Source organism: Parasteatoda tepidariorum, chromosome 3, assembly GCF_043381705.1.
Source record: "Parasteatoda tepidariorum isolate YZ-2023 chromosome 3, CAS_Ptep_4.0, whole genome shotgun sequence".
NCBI lineage: Eukaryota > Metazoa > Arthropoda > Arachnida > Araneae > Theridiidae > Parasteatoda > Parasteatoda tepidariorum.
Window position 1 is genome coordinate 14,584,074 of NC_092206.1, and position 15,397 is coordinate 14,599,470.

The 15,397-nt window shown below is 28.3% G+C and overlaps 1 protein-coding gene across 1 annotated transcript in view; it reads left to right on the forward strand.

Moving 5' to 3' along the window:
- Positions 1-2,626: 2,626 nt before the first annotated feature.
- Positions 2,627-15,397, forward strand: part of LOC107440852 (adenosine receptor A3-like) — a 273,931-nt gene continuing 261,160 nt past the window's right edge. The window contains exon 1 of the mRNA XM_071178357.1: positions 2,627-2,740. Within this exon, the coding sequence (XP_071034458.1) occupies positions 2,719-2,740 (22 nt within the window). The 5' untranslated portion in view covers positions 2,627-2,718. The remainder of the gene's footprint in view (positions 2,741-15,397) is intronic.

The following is a 15,397-nucleotide window of genomic DNA, read 5'->3' on the forward strand; positions in this document are numbered from 1 at the left end:
GAGGTATCTGGTTCCAAGCGCTCACCAACTGGTCCTGCATTCCCTCACGTTGCGAGGGGGTAACGTGGCAGCACTAATTTGGTTTTCCAAGTAGGACCACAAATGCTCTATTGGATTAAGGTCAGGTGAATTTGGGGGCCAAGACATGACTTGAAAGTCACTGGAATGTTCCTCGAACCAATCCATGACGATTCGACCCTTATGACATGGTGCATTATCCTGTTGGTAAACACCATCCCCCGCAGGAAAAACTGTTGCCATGAATGGGTGAACCTGGTCTGCAACTATGTTCAAGTAGCTTACAGACGTCAGGGATTGTTCTATGAGGATTATGGGTCCTAATGTGCCCCATGAAAACATTGCTCCTGGGCGAGAAACCATGTAAACCTGGGCGAGCCTATTGTTATAGATGGAGGGTGGTCATAATGTAATGGCTCTTCGGCGGATGTAAGAATAGTATCAAAATTGGTACTCACATCAGTAAATAGAGTGAATATGTGATATAAATCCTGGTTTTCTACCCACTTACTCATATACAAACGAGTTATTACACAAATGGTGACCGAAATAAGTGTACGCATCAGTACATAAGACCAAAAGTTAACGAAGTAAGCCACCTTATTTTCTTCCTTGACTATCTTCCATTCTTCATTGGATCCAACAAACACAGATAGGAGAAAAACGATAGGTAAAAAGGTATCAAATACATTATGCATTAACTGGGGCATTGCTATTCTTTATTTTTGTGAAACTATCTGTATAATTAAAAATGTTAGATCTGAATCTTTGAGCTGTGTGCGAATTTCGCCTGAAATTTTGAACTGTCTATAGTTTATGGAATCAGGAATTACATTGTTGCAAAACAAAGTCTGTTTCTTTTTCTTCTTCTTATTGTTAAGAATATCGTTAGCAATGTTTCAACAAATACGCATGTTATTATTCGTTAAAAATATCTTGTGTTGTAACAAAAGTTATTGTTATGAAGCAGACGTTGTGCTTTATAACAATGACTCATGTACTATTTACACAGTAAACTGTTCGTACTTCCTCAGCATTTACAAATAAGAAATCGTTCGAATTCTCGAAAACTCTAGAATACGAAAATAAGGAGCATATATATAAGTTATCTGAAAATGATTATTTAAAAAAAAACCCTCCAATTAATCTTCTTTCTAAATTTTTTTAGAATTTTAAAAATGGAAAAAAAATGAAAAGCAAAATTTTTTTTTTAAAATCGATTTTTGAAACTTTAGGTAACATTTTCTATTGGGATTTACTTATTCTCTTGAAAGTGTTTGAGCAAACTTAATTAATTTAAGTAATTTTCTTTTTTTCAATTTTCATCTATATACAAATTTTGGTTTATGTAAGTACAATTAAGTTAATTTTTTCATTGCTTACAATTCTAGTTTCTGACTAACAACATTAGAGTAGAGGAAATTTTAATTAAGGAAAATTATGTTGCAGATCAACTTACCCAGGTGCCACATTCAATGAAAAATCCGTTCAACGTTGAACCATAATATCGGTGCTTATTTTCAAACTTAATATTGTATGCAATTGATTAAGTTTAGGGAGTATTATAGTATTGTTTAACTTATCATATTAAATTTACAGCAATTTTAAACAATATATTATGGTTCAGCATGCTCTTACACTCAATATGAATGTATTTATGTTGAATTAGTGTTACGAAATTAAGAAACAGAATTAATTGGAAATGCTTGTGTGTGTTTTCATTATTTATGAACAACATACATTTTATTTGAATGCAAATCTCAAGGTGTCCTATAAAGATCACCCTAAATATGCAAAATTAGTACTTTTATCAAAATGAAAACAAAAAGGTATACCTACTATGGGACACAAATTAATACTTTAGCCAGAACTGAAAAAGAAGCGTTATTGAAATTTGGCAAATAAGGAAATAGGATGTAATAATATCAAAACCGGTTTGGTTGGAGGTTAAAACTTTAAGGTGATTTTAACAATCATCGATTAATTCCTCACTGTTTTCCCCTTGTAATTGTTGTCCCCTTTAATTTGTTGTAAGATTTAGCACACTAGCCTTTATGTATTGGGACTTGTCATATTTTCATAGCGTTTTTTTTTTCTGGGTTAAGTACTAATTTTCGATCCCAAATGTGCACACATTTTTGCTAGCATTTGTAATGCTTCTAAAAATGTTGATTAAGGGTGGTATTTACGGAACACCCTGATAAGAAATACGTCCAATACATAATAAAATAGTAAAATAAAAAATGTAATATAAAAATATGCAGTGTGAAAAATAAATATCGTTACCTAACAAACCAGGTTAGAAAAGTAGGAAAAGGTTTAGCATTCGTCATAAGCGGTTAAAACTTCATCTAACTACTCCATCGTTTTAAACTTAACTTTTCATATTAAATTCCTAAAAGTGATGCTTCTAATCTTTTTACCTTTCACCAAGTATTTAAGTTTCAAAAAGCATGCTACCAATCAATTATTAAAAACAAAGTACTTGACAATCACGTTTCGTATGGTGTTTCATTCACAGTAGCCAATGAAAGCCCTTTGACGTCATGCGATGAGCTCCTCCTTCTCCATCTTTTGGAAAAAGGGAAGCTCAAGAGCTTGGGATGTCGGGAGATTGTGAGAGGTTATTCTTGACGAAACTTCTCTCTCGTTTCGGATCATTTCGTGTGAGGATAAAGTTGAGAAACTTGTCAATTCAAAATGTTACCGGCTCTTCAAAGAGGTATGGATTTTTATGATGGTCCTATTATTTAGTGGACGATTTGGTATTAAATTATTCAAAATTGTTGCTTTGGGAATTCTGAAGTTGTTTATGAAATTTCATAGTTGTTGTTTATAAATGTTTGAAGAAGTTGCTTATAAATTTTTGAATTTGCAGTAAAACTTAATATTTTGTTTTAAATGCTAATATATTGTAAAAGCATTTTTTGGAGTCTTACTAAATGCTTTAGTTTTAGCTTTTAGGTATATTTAGTTACGTGTTAATTGGTATATTATTGATGAGTGTTATATAGTTCAGAGGACAATTTAGTATTAATTGACAGACTTTGTTGTTATAGGAATTTTGAGGCTTTTATGAAATTTCATAGTGGTTGTTCATGAAATATCAAAGTTGTTGATTATGGAATTTCAAAGTTGTTGTTTAGAAACTTTTAACGTTATTGATTTTAAATTTTTGAAGTTGTTGCTTATAAAATTCTGAATTTGTGAATAATATGAGAGTTTGATATACACATATTTTTAACCAGGTTAAAATTTTTTGGATACATTTTTAGAAATTTTTTGAAAATAACGCTTCGTATTTAGCTTTAAATACCTACATATTATAACAGAATGTTTAAGCTATAATAAATGCTTATTTTAAGTTTCTCGTCATGTTATTATGCATGTATGCGTGGCTATTCGTGTATTATTTTCTCTTCAGATGTGCAATGCTTATATGAGTGTCGATAATTTAGAGGAAAGTTTGGTATTAAATATTAATAATTGTTTTTCCCCCTCGAAATCTTGAAACTGTTTATGAATTTTTAAAGTGATTGCTTATAGTATTTGAAAGTTAATGTTTAGGAATTTTTAACGTTGTTACTGAAGTTGACGTTGACGTTAAAGTTGATGTTGAAGTTAAAATTGACGCTTGATTTAATGCACATACAGTTATTCAATTATAAGAGTGTTTGATAAACATACATTTTTATTCAAACATTAATATTTTTAAAAGAATATTATTATAACTTTTTGTAAAAAAATCAGACACTATACTTACCAATATATCGTAGCAGAAAGTTTGAGGTAATATTAAATGCTCATTATTGTTAATATTAAATGCTTTGTAATCATGTCCATTTGTTTATTATTTTTCTTCAAAGGAGCAAAAGAGTTTTTGTGATTTACATATAATATAGAGAATAATTTCAATTAAATTTTTAAATTTTAATTATTTTGATACAGTTGTTGTTTTTAAATTTTAATTACTTTGATACAGCTCTTGTTTATTTTGCTAGCTGTTGTTAAGTTTTAATTATTTATTCTTCTTAGATTTTTGCCTCAATGTCAAACATTTTATCAATTTTTTATTACGACTTATTCTTAGCAAATTAATTCAAAAATTAATGGAAAAAACTATTTTTTAGAATAAATAACTAATATAATACAAAAAAAGAAATTTGGGACAGTAAAAAGCAGTTTTCGTAGCTTTAAAGCGCGTCGATTTACATAATTATTTGAAATTTCACCCTCTCTTTAAAAGAGTAATGATTTTATGAGTTTTGTGTAATTTAATTCACAATTTACTATTAAGTATTTAAAGTTACGCTGGGTTGATATAGCCAGATTGGTAGGACGTTAAGCTCGTGTTCGTGGGATCACGAGTTTGAATCTTGCAGGCCGAAGAATCCCAGTGTATTGAATGGTGCATCTTAAATCCGCCGGGGTCACAAAAGTGTTCCAAGTCCCCATAACAAATCAGCTCTTTTGGGGAGAAGGTATTGTTCAATACCTCTGGGGGAATTTGAACATTGATCGTTCTCTGGTTTAGGTCAAAATTACGATCTGTGGAGTTTGAATGAGTCCTTCCTGTACAACGGGCTGTGACGAGTGTGTGGCTGAAGTCGTATTCTTCGCCACAGATAGCACCACTGTAAAACAAGAAAAGCAACCTCTGCCTTAAATTCGCTTGGTTTCTCAAAGGATTGCTAGTTCGGCAAGTGATATTAGTAACAACAACAATAAAGTCACGCATATTTAATGTTTTATTGGTTTGAAATAACACCATTTTTTGAAAGAAAAACCTACTTTGACACGACGTAAAAAATTTTGGTAAAATTACTGTACCGTCTGATAATTTTATTTGGGTAAAAAACCTCTCAAAATATACGGTATTTAAACCATTCATTTGGTAATTTTCAATTCATATGGTATCGGAAAAAAGGTATGTTTCTTGAGAGAAAGTACGTTTTTGTGTCTGATTTCGTCGCTTGAAATATCGTCTGCACTTATTAATCAGCATACTTAAGGTCAGCCGTTTGAGCCATTAAGATTGAGTCGTAAAACAGGAAAATCCGATGATTAGATTAAAAGTTATCCATGGTGGTCTTCTTTCTTCGATCCACTGTGCATGAAAATTCGAACACTAAGCTTAAGTCAAAAGTTTTTAAGGTGTCATTTTTTAAAATTATTTTGTACACTTTACCCTTTTAGAAAATCTGTAACAATAATATAAGTTTAAATTGTTGAGATTTTGCAAGTAAATGCAATTAAAATATTACGGAATCTTTAACAAATGAAAGTTTAAGAATGCCGTATAATTCAGTGCTCTAACGTCATACTGAATTGCTAAAGTTGTTATTAAATTTTTAAAATGCTGTTAAAAATGTTTGGTGGGCACATTTTTAAGCAAAACGTTCCCTTTTTTCTACACTAATTGACTTATTTTTATTTGTTACACGATAAAAAATAAAATCTGATAATAAATAAATGATGGTTTTATTTAAAACATATAATTTGCTTAGGATACTTTGAAACTATTACTTATTATTAATTTGAAAATGTACATTTCTACTCTATCAAAAAATTTGCTCTATATTTATCTCTGAATTACTTTTTTTATACTGTTCGATTATTTACATTGTTCTTCTTATTTTCTGTTCCTTGAAAAAATAAATAAAAGTTGAAACACGGAAAAGCAATATTCAATTATGTTTAAAATCTATTCGATATTATGCTTATCACATTTCAATTTTTAAATAAGATTATTTTTTGTATGGTTGGCCATTTTTCGTGGATGTTATTGAGTAAATCATGAAAGCTTTAAAAATTTGTGGTTTGTTTTGAGAAAAATATTTAGCGTACAAATTTGGAAAATATTTTTTTATTATTTAAAATTAAAGAAAAAGAAATAGAAAAGCTAGTTATTTAAGTCTAGCTTCGTTATTTTTGTTTAAAAATTTTCAACAACACAAATGCAAAGAATCTATCTTTGGAAATAATGCGGCTTTTAAAATAATTAACTGTCAAATACATTACAAATCATACTTACATCATTAAAAATCATAATTAAAATTATACTTTTAAATTAAGTTACAAAATTACACTTTCAATTAAATTTTCTAAAATTTAGAAAAAAGAGCAGATAGGTGACTGATAAGCGTATTCTACATGGAAAAAAACAAGTCTGATAAAATTACCACACTGTCTGGCAACATCTCTGGGAAAAAAAACTAATTCTGGTATAAAAAACCAAAATATACTGTTTTTAAACTATCTATTTCATATTTTTATCATTTATATGTTAACGGTTAACTAGAAATAATAGTTTTTAAAATATTAGTTTTTATTACCCAACGTTTCGAAAGAAATACAAATTTGAAAAGTAAATTTAACCGAATCAATGAGCCGGGATAGGGCGCTGGACTCCAGCCAGCTGAAGACTCTCCTCGTAGTAAATGCTGACTGGAGCACGTTAAATTTGTCTGGTCACAAAGTCCTCCATGTTCTCATAACAAACTATATACCTGGGAGTACTGGACAGGAGATTGATCGTTCGCTGGTTCAGGTCAAGATTACGATCTATGGATGAACGAAAGGTTGTATGAATGATTTCGCCTTATAAACAGGTGTGACGAATGTGTGAGACAAAACTCGAATTCTTAGCCATAGATGACGCCACTGGAAAACAAGAGCAATCGCACTCCCAATGACGGACGACATCAACAACAACCAATTAAATGGTTTACCAAACTTTTATCACACATTATAGAACCATATTTTTTTGTTACTCTTACAAAATTATTACCAAAGCGCCTTGATAAACATTACCGAGCTCTTTGTTGTTCCCATAGAGTCAGAAACATTCTAAATTTTACCATATTCTGGTAGTTTTGACCATACTTTTTTCTCAGTGTACTTAAAAATATAAAAACTTTCTTTGCTTTAAAAATATAAAACTAACTGGACCTGATATTTTATAAAAAGCTTTTATTGTTAATTCATTACCCCTTAACTGCAGACCAGCAGAGTTAAAAAATCTCTTGAACTATTTAGGGATCAAATGTACAATTTAAAACACAACTTCACAGTTAACAGCAGATAAATAAAATTTTCAAAACCATATCCATTTTATTAACTTTGACTTTAAACTATTTTAATGGCAATTAAAGTTCCAAAACGGAAAGCCAGATAACATATAGAAGAAAATATAGATTGTTTTTAAAAGAAATTTAATTTCAAAGACTGCAAAAATAATCCTCATTCGCATAATTATTTGTAAGTTGAGGTTCAATTTAAAATAACTAACATTTCTTTTATAAAAGGATAGATTAATGATGTACAAAAATATGTGTAATTGGAAAGTAAGGAGATCTATGTTCGAAATATTGTTTCAACTAGAGTAATTTAAATAATTATTGTATAATATAAATTCCAATGCTTCTAAGACTTCAGTTTCTATTAGAAAGCTTTTTCGTTATTTTTTGATGTGATAGTAAACAACTATTACTTTAAAAACAGCAAAAATAAACAAAGGAAATAAATGCATATAAATTAATAATATTTCTTAGTGGTAAATAATAACTAGAAAATTTCCATAATAATTAAATTACTTTATAATTGTATAATTCTTTGAAGTATTCAAGTACAAATGTCTCTGTTTAATTAGGATAAGATTTTACTTTAAAAGCATAAAACTCATTAGATTAATTATTTGGTTCTTCATATTCTAATGCAATTTTTGATTTCATTTCTTAAAAATTAGCTGCGTAATTATTAATTATCGAAAACCATGATGCGTGGATTCTTTGCAATTAGTACAAAATATTTGTTTCATTTTTGGATTTTTATCGTCTAGAATACTTTCTAGAATCAATATTTATATATCAATTAAATTGTTAATATCTAGAAAAGAGAATAACTCATCGATGCATTCTTTACGGGTCACAAAATAAAAAAACTGAATACATTTAATAACTTTTGATCTAGTGATCGGATTATCACGCAATAAAAATGAATCTTATTGGTTCGTAGGATTTAACCATAAATAAGTATATTTACGCATGCAGATTTAATTAAAGTTTCAAAATTAGATAAAAAAAACTCACTTTCTTTAAATAATAATGCTTTTTTCCCATAGTTCTATTAGTTTCACTATCATTCCATTCTTAAAGTCGTAACTTGAATTTTTTTTATATGCCAATTCATTCCATTTTAAATTTATCACTTAAAATTATTTAGTTTTGAGTGATATTATAGATTCGTAATGAGGAAGAAGTTTAAATTTTATCATTCAAAATTACTTAGCTTTAAGTGATATTAAAGATTTGTAATGTGAAAGAATTTGAAATTTCGTCATTTAAAATTACTTAGTTTTAAGTGATATTATAGATTTGTAATGTGAAAAAATTTTAAATTTTATTATTTAAAATTGCTTAGTTTTAAGTGATATTTAGATTTGTAATGTAAAAGAATTTAAAATTTAATTATTTAAAATTACTTAGTTTCAAGTGATGTTAAAGATTTGTATATATTACAATTAAAATTTTTTTCTACCATTATTAAATTAAGTATAAATAATAAAAAAATATATTTTTCTTTATATAAAATTATATTTCGGTAACGTATTTAACAACCATTTTTAAGCTCTATCCTTCGAACTAGTGAAATGAGTTCGCTCTTAGAAATCCGATCATTAAGTCAAAAATTATGAGAGTGTGTTATACCTTGTTATACCTTACAATTCAAATTATTGGAGTTAATAGTTTTTACTAAAAGTTCTCCCTCAAAATCGAGAAAAAATGTGTCAAAATATCTCCAAAATAAATATAATCGAATTTGAAAACCCCATGTATTCATTATTGAGTATAGTGACAGGTTCAAAGTTGAAACAATTCTGAGAATCCATCTTCATTTGAAAACAAACATGGCTGCAAGGTAAGAAAGTGTTGATTACCGATCTGAAAACATTCTTCATTCGTGAAGCAAATTTGGAAGGAACGTAAGTCAATAAATTCTTATCTTATTAGACTTTCTTTTCATATATCTGATGGTTATAAACCAATATAGTTTGAAGTTTGTCACATTTGGTGCTGATGCATCATTTTGTCATGAGGTGTCAGCTTTGAGACTATGCATTTTGCTTAAAAATGAGCATACGAGGTTTCAAATTTGAGCACGTCACTATAATTAATAATAAGTACATGGGTTTTCAACTTTGATTATATTTGTCTTGGAGCTATTTTGACACTTTTTTGCTCAATTTTGAGAAATCCTTTCTTACAGTGTGATATCCTCGGAATTCAGGTTCGTCAGAATGATGAAATAAATATTATAAAAAATTATTGCAATTCTAAAATTACAGAAATTAGTGAAGTATTTTAAAGATATAATTAGCTAATTTTATCTTAAAAATAGTTGATAATTTTTCCTGCTTCCTGGTTTAGGAATATGTTATGATCAGTTATACAGTGAGAAAAAAAGTATGGTCGAAACTACCAGAACATGGTAATATTTACCGTGTTTCTGGCTCTATAGAAATACTGAAAAGCTAAGTCATTTTTAACGAACTGCTACTGTAGTAATTTTGGTAAAATTAGCTTTGTAATGCGCGATAAAATTTGATAATTTTAGTATTATGCATTAGAGCGTGTCATAAAAACTATTTATTCGGTTTTATTTACTTTTCAGGTTTGTATTTTTACTAAATGTGTGTAAGAATAAAAATATAATAAGAGTCATAATATTAAAAACCAGAATTTTTTGTAAACCGTTACCATATGAACGGAAAAATTAAAAAATGAATGGTTTAAATACCGTATATTTTGATTTATTTTTTACCAAAAGTGTATTTTAAATTACCAGAAATGTCATCACTATACATACGGTAATTTTACCAGAATTTATTTTCTCCATGTAAGTATGCAGTATTAAATTATTTTATTAGGATTTTAAGGAAGGTGATTTTTAATAAAAAATTTGTTTTGTAAATATATTTTCGCTAAAAATATTTTAATTAACATATTTTGAAACAATATTTTCATTTGCAAAATAAATGCCACAAACTGTTAAGCAAAATAAAAAGTACACATTTAAAAACTTTTTACACAAATTCAATAAAATTTTATATATTTGGAAATTTTTTTATAAATTCAATAAATTTTTCTGAGAAAAAGATTAATTAATAACAAAGAAAGTTGAAGGAAATGTTTGCCATATTATTGATATTTCTTTAAATAAATGTTTGACTGTAATTGAGATGTTGCGTGATATTTATAAAAAAATAAGTAGATTCGAAAACAAACTTGGTAATTTTCTCTCTCCATTTCGGTGGTCTAATGAACAGCTATCTTGTTTTATTTGTTACTGTAGAAGATTAAGTTATCGAATTTGCATCAGAAATCGTTATAGTGTATGTTTTTGCTAATTTCGAAAGTTATCTAGAAATTGATTAAAATCAATCCTAGAATGAATAAATTGATCGAATTAATTACCTGAAATTAAATTATACTTATGACTAATTTGCCGTCGTATGCACAGACATTTTTACCCATCAACATAAGAATAATTTAAACTGTTACGAAATAAAAACTGGAAATGTCATTTCTAAATCGAGCAAAAATTTTGTACTCTGAAAGTTTTCAAATATAGAAAAGCGTAAGAAGTTATTAACTGGTATAAAGTGCAAATTTTTACCAAAATACAGACCAAAAAGTACTTATAAGAAAATATTTATATTTTAATATATTATATAAATATTTTAATCTAACCATTCCGCCTCAGGCTTCCTCTGAGAAATTTTACTGACTTTTTACAACTTTATTTACATTTTTACTAGTTTTTTTTAGAACTTTTTTGGCAAATTTAAAATTGTTTTAATGCAAAATACACAGTTAAATCTATGAATTTAGATGATTTTCTAGTTTAACTTAATTAGACTTTTATTTTTATAAAAATGGATATAAAAATTTCAAATCTCGAAAAGGTTATATTAACTAGATTGACTCTATTAAAGAGAAAATTCATTCAAATTTTCATTGTGGTACATAATTTTGGAAATCCTAATTCGACGTTTTTTTTTTCTTAACGTAAGGGCCGGATAAAATTGAAACTGTCAAAAAAATATCATGAACCCTTATCAAAAGATCATTAATTAGAAAGGTCAAATTAAGACAGCAAAAATTCGTTATTAATCACTCCAAATTTTGCATTTTGTAAGAGATCCCATTATTTTATCTTCCCTAAAAGGATAAATAATTTTAGAGTAATTATTATTAAAGATAATTAAAATCAAATGCTTGAATAATTCATAATTTCCTATATTATTTTAGATTAATGTAGAACTAGTTAATATTGATTCAAATTATTCTCGAACAACTTATTCTAATAAAATTTCAAGGGCAGTTTTAATGGCATTAAATCAGATTTCACTATAAAAATTTATTGGACATCCTGATTTCTAATTTCTTAATTGAAAAATTGTTTTGCTGTTTACTACTGAGGCAGTTATGACGTATCTTTGGTAGGAGTCTGACAAATTTTATTTACATTCTATTTTTTATTATTTAATTAATTTATGTAAGAATTTTAAAAACATGTGAAAAGGAAGGCATTTCGAAAAAAAAAATGCTAAGAAAATATATTCAATCATTTAAAGCTTTTGTTTCCTTCAAGCGGATCATATTTGAGTGATTTTATTTGTTGCGACTTGTCATTTATCGAATAAGAACAATTGTCTGAATGAGAATCAGTTGTTAAAAGTGAAATAAAATAAAAAAAATCAGTTTCTTGCTAAGAGTTAGAAAAAATTGTTTAAAGCTACATGATTTCCTTTTCCAGCGTCATTTAAAAAAAAGTAAGATTTTTTTTTCTTTCAATGAACAATAGAAGAAAAATTTTCTCAATTTGTTGAAAATGGCGAGAATTTCCTTTTCTTATTTTGGGATAACAAATCTATTACCTTCAAGAGCTTCTAGATTTTTGTTTGATTCTCGGTAGCTTTCGCTTTATGAAATAGTAGTAAATAAATTTAAGATACATCGGATGTCGGACAATTGAAAGAAACATTTTTTTTTTGGAAAAAGAAAATCCTTTTGAAGAAGCTGAATTTCTTTCCTTTTTTTCATTAAAAGTTGCTTATAGTCTCGTTTTAAAATACCATTTCTTATTTTCTCAATGTTCTTTTTGAGAATATAGCTTGTACTATTTTTTTTATGTAGATTTAATTCCTGTCGTATTTAAAAGTTCAATTGATGGTATTCATTCTGATTGGTTCTTTATTTTTATTACTGGCTGTCATTTAATATGAAAGTGCTGTAACTCGATATTTTTCTAAAAAAGTGATTTTTTTTTTACTTATTTACATCACATTCATTTAGTTATATCTTTCATTATACATGGGTAAGGTGACCTGACGACCTCGAATCTTGAGACAGTTCTCAAAATTTTGAGACAGTTCTCGAATTTCAATAATTGTTCTCAAAAAGTTTCAATCTTTTTGAAGAAAGAGAGCGTCTTGAAATCTTAAAATATGTCCGCAAACTTACTTGAATATCTCAGAAAATATTAATTTTTTTTTTATCTGCACTGAAATATAAAAAAAAATCAGAAATGCTTGAGGACAGTTCATAAATTTCAATAGTTGTCCTCAAAAATTTCAAATCTCTTTAAGAACGTAAAATGTTCTCAAATTTAATTCCTGTCGTATTTAAAAGTTCAATTGATGGTATTCATTCTGATTGGTTCTTTATTTTTATTACTGGCTGTCATTTAATATGAAAGTGCTGTAACTCGATATTTTTCTAAAAAAGTGCTTTTTTTACTTATTTACATCACATTCATTTAGTTATATCTTTCATTATACATGGGTAAGGTGACCTGACGACCTCGAATCTTGAGACAGTTCTCGAAATTTTGAGACAGTTCTCGAATTTCAATAATTGTTCTCAAAAAGTTTCAATCTTTTTGAAGAAAGAGAACGTCTTGAAATCTTAAAATATGTCCGCAAACTTACTTGAATTTCTCAGAAAATATTAAAAAAATCAGAAATGCTTGAGGACAGTTCATAAATTTCAATAGTTGTCCTCAAAAATTTTAAATCTCTTTAAGACCGTAAAATGTTCTCAAATTTAAAATATGTGCTCAAGCGTCCTTGAATTTCACGGAAAACACAAATTTTTTATATGAGCTGAAATTTCGAAGAATGTGAAATGCTTGAGGACAGTCCATGCATTTCAATAGTTGACCTCAAAAACTCTCTTTAGGGACAGAAAGTGTTCATATTCAAAAAAAATTAGAAATGCGCATACGCTTTTAATCAAGAGGATTTTGTTTTACAAAAAATACAAAGGAAAAAAAAACAGCTTGCTAAAACTATTGGATATTGATCTGAAAATAATTTCAGGAAAAAAATAAACGAGTTTAAATTATCATGTGTTCATTTACTTTATATGTGTTAAACAACTCCAGAATATCATACGATAATTAAAAACTACTCAGTAATGAAATCAAGTTTAATGAAAATGGTTCAGTCCCTAATGTTAGTTATCAATTTTAAAAAAAGGGGTTTGTTGCATATATAAACTAATTTTTTTATATAAATATATCGGTGTCCAAAAATCAGAAAAGTTTTTGTGGATGCTTTGCTGATTTGTCCTTAAATCTTGTCACCTTGTACATGATTTACAGAGAACTTGCATGCTTTGTTCGTTATACCTACTTTTTATTATAAATAATATCTTAAAAAGCAATATACAAGAACGCATTAAATTAGAAAACTTAACATTATATTTCCATTCATCCCTTTAAAATGACTCGTGTTCTTATTTGCTACAAAAAATCTCAATAATTTCTTATATGTTCAACACACAAATGGGTCTCGATTGATTTGCAATACTATTTTAAAAATATAGTGAAATTTTATCACTTAACATGGTAGTACAAAAAATTTTCTAAACTAATTATAAAGTGTTTAGAATACCATTTGTGTAATATTTTTGCATTTCAATCCAAATTAAGATATTTCAGCTTTGTCAAATCAAAAATGAATAAGCTATTTCCTGATTAAAAAAATTTCATTTACTTCAAAAATATACAGATTGGAAAAGAGAGTCCATATGTTTCAATCGCTCAGAAACAGGCACCCATTTCCAAGACTTGCCATGAGAAGAGACAGAAGTGAAAAATAAAATTTAGGAAAAAAATTAGAACCCCCATTTTTTGTTGAAAACTTAACGTTTAATATTTCAAATCATTATAAGTTTTATATGACGCCCGGTGGCTTAGTGGATCAGCCCTTCATCCCTTCAGTGGGTCGATAAATAAGTACCAAGCATTCTGGGGAACTAAACACTGGGGGCTCCGCGTTCAGTTGACCACCAAACCGGAACATCTGCTCCTGCAACACAGAGCCCAAGGTCAAAAAAACTGAGATGGGCACAGTAGGCCTTGGCCCTCTATGGGCTTTCGCGCCACTGAGTTCAGTTCAGTAATTAACGCTTTATACTTAAAATTTCTTGTTTCTACTCATTCATGTCTGGCAAATCTTGAAAATGGGCGTCTGTTTTTTAGCGCTTGGAGCATGTCGATACTTATTTCCAAACTTTACATTTTTTATGCGAATGAAGCTTTTTAGTCAAGTAATATCTCAGCACTTCAGTTTCTTGCTTAAAGATGAACTTATTACATATCTCATAAGTTTGAGGCATTATTGGAAATAAATATTTTCTTTTAATCTTGAAACCTATGAAATCACATTACCTTATTCGTAACACTTGTAGTGGGGTTTCTATGCATTAAGCTGATTTTTTTGGGTCATTAAACGTGTTTATTTCGAGAAAAATTTTGAAATTCATATCACTCGCTCACTCATAGCGATGTTTCAGAACGATAACATTATTATTTAGGTAAAAACAGTGCACATGTCCTAAGGACATGTTTTAATAAAACATCAAATCAAAATTTAGTAAATAGGGAGTGTTGAAAAGCAGCAGTAAACAGTGCGCATGCGTCGTCATTGCATGCGTTGTTACGGCGACCGCTGCTGTTTGGTAATTTTTTTCCTTATTTTTTTTTTTAATTTTTTAAATTTTATTATGCATTGAGTTGCTGACTTAGTTTTTGAGATATGGGACCAGAGAGATTCCTTAAAATAATTCTCTAGTTGTGAATAAAGGAGAATTTCATCTTTTGAATGAAGTTTTTGTTTTTCCTGTTTTAATTAGAATCAGAAATTCTAACCTACAGTTCAGGAAGTTCGGTGATGTATTAAAAGAAACTTAATAAGCAAATTGGATAAGAGTTAAGATGACATCCTGGATCAGGCATTGTGACAAACTAGCCCTCGTGGATGATTTTTTGATAGAACTAACTCGCAGTTGTGTTACATAGAAATGAAAAC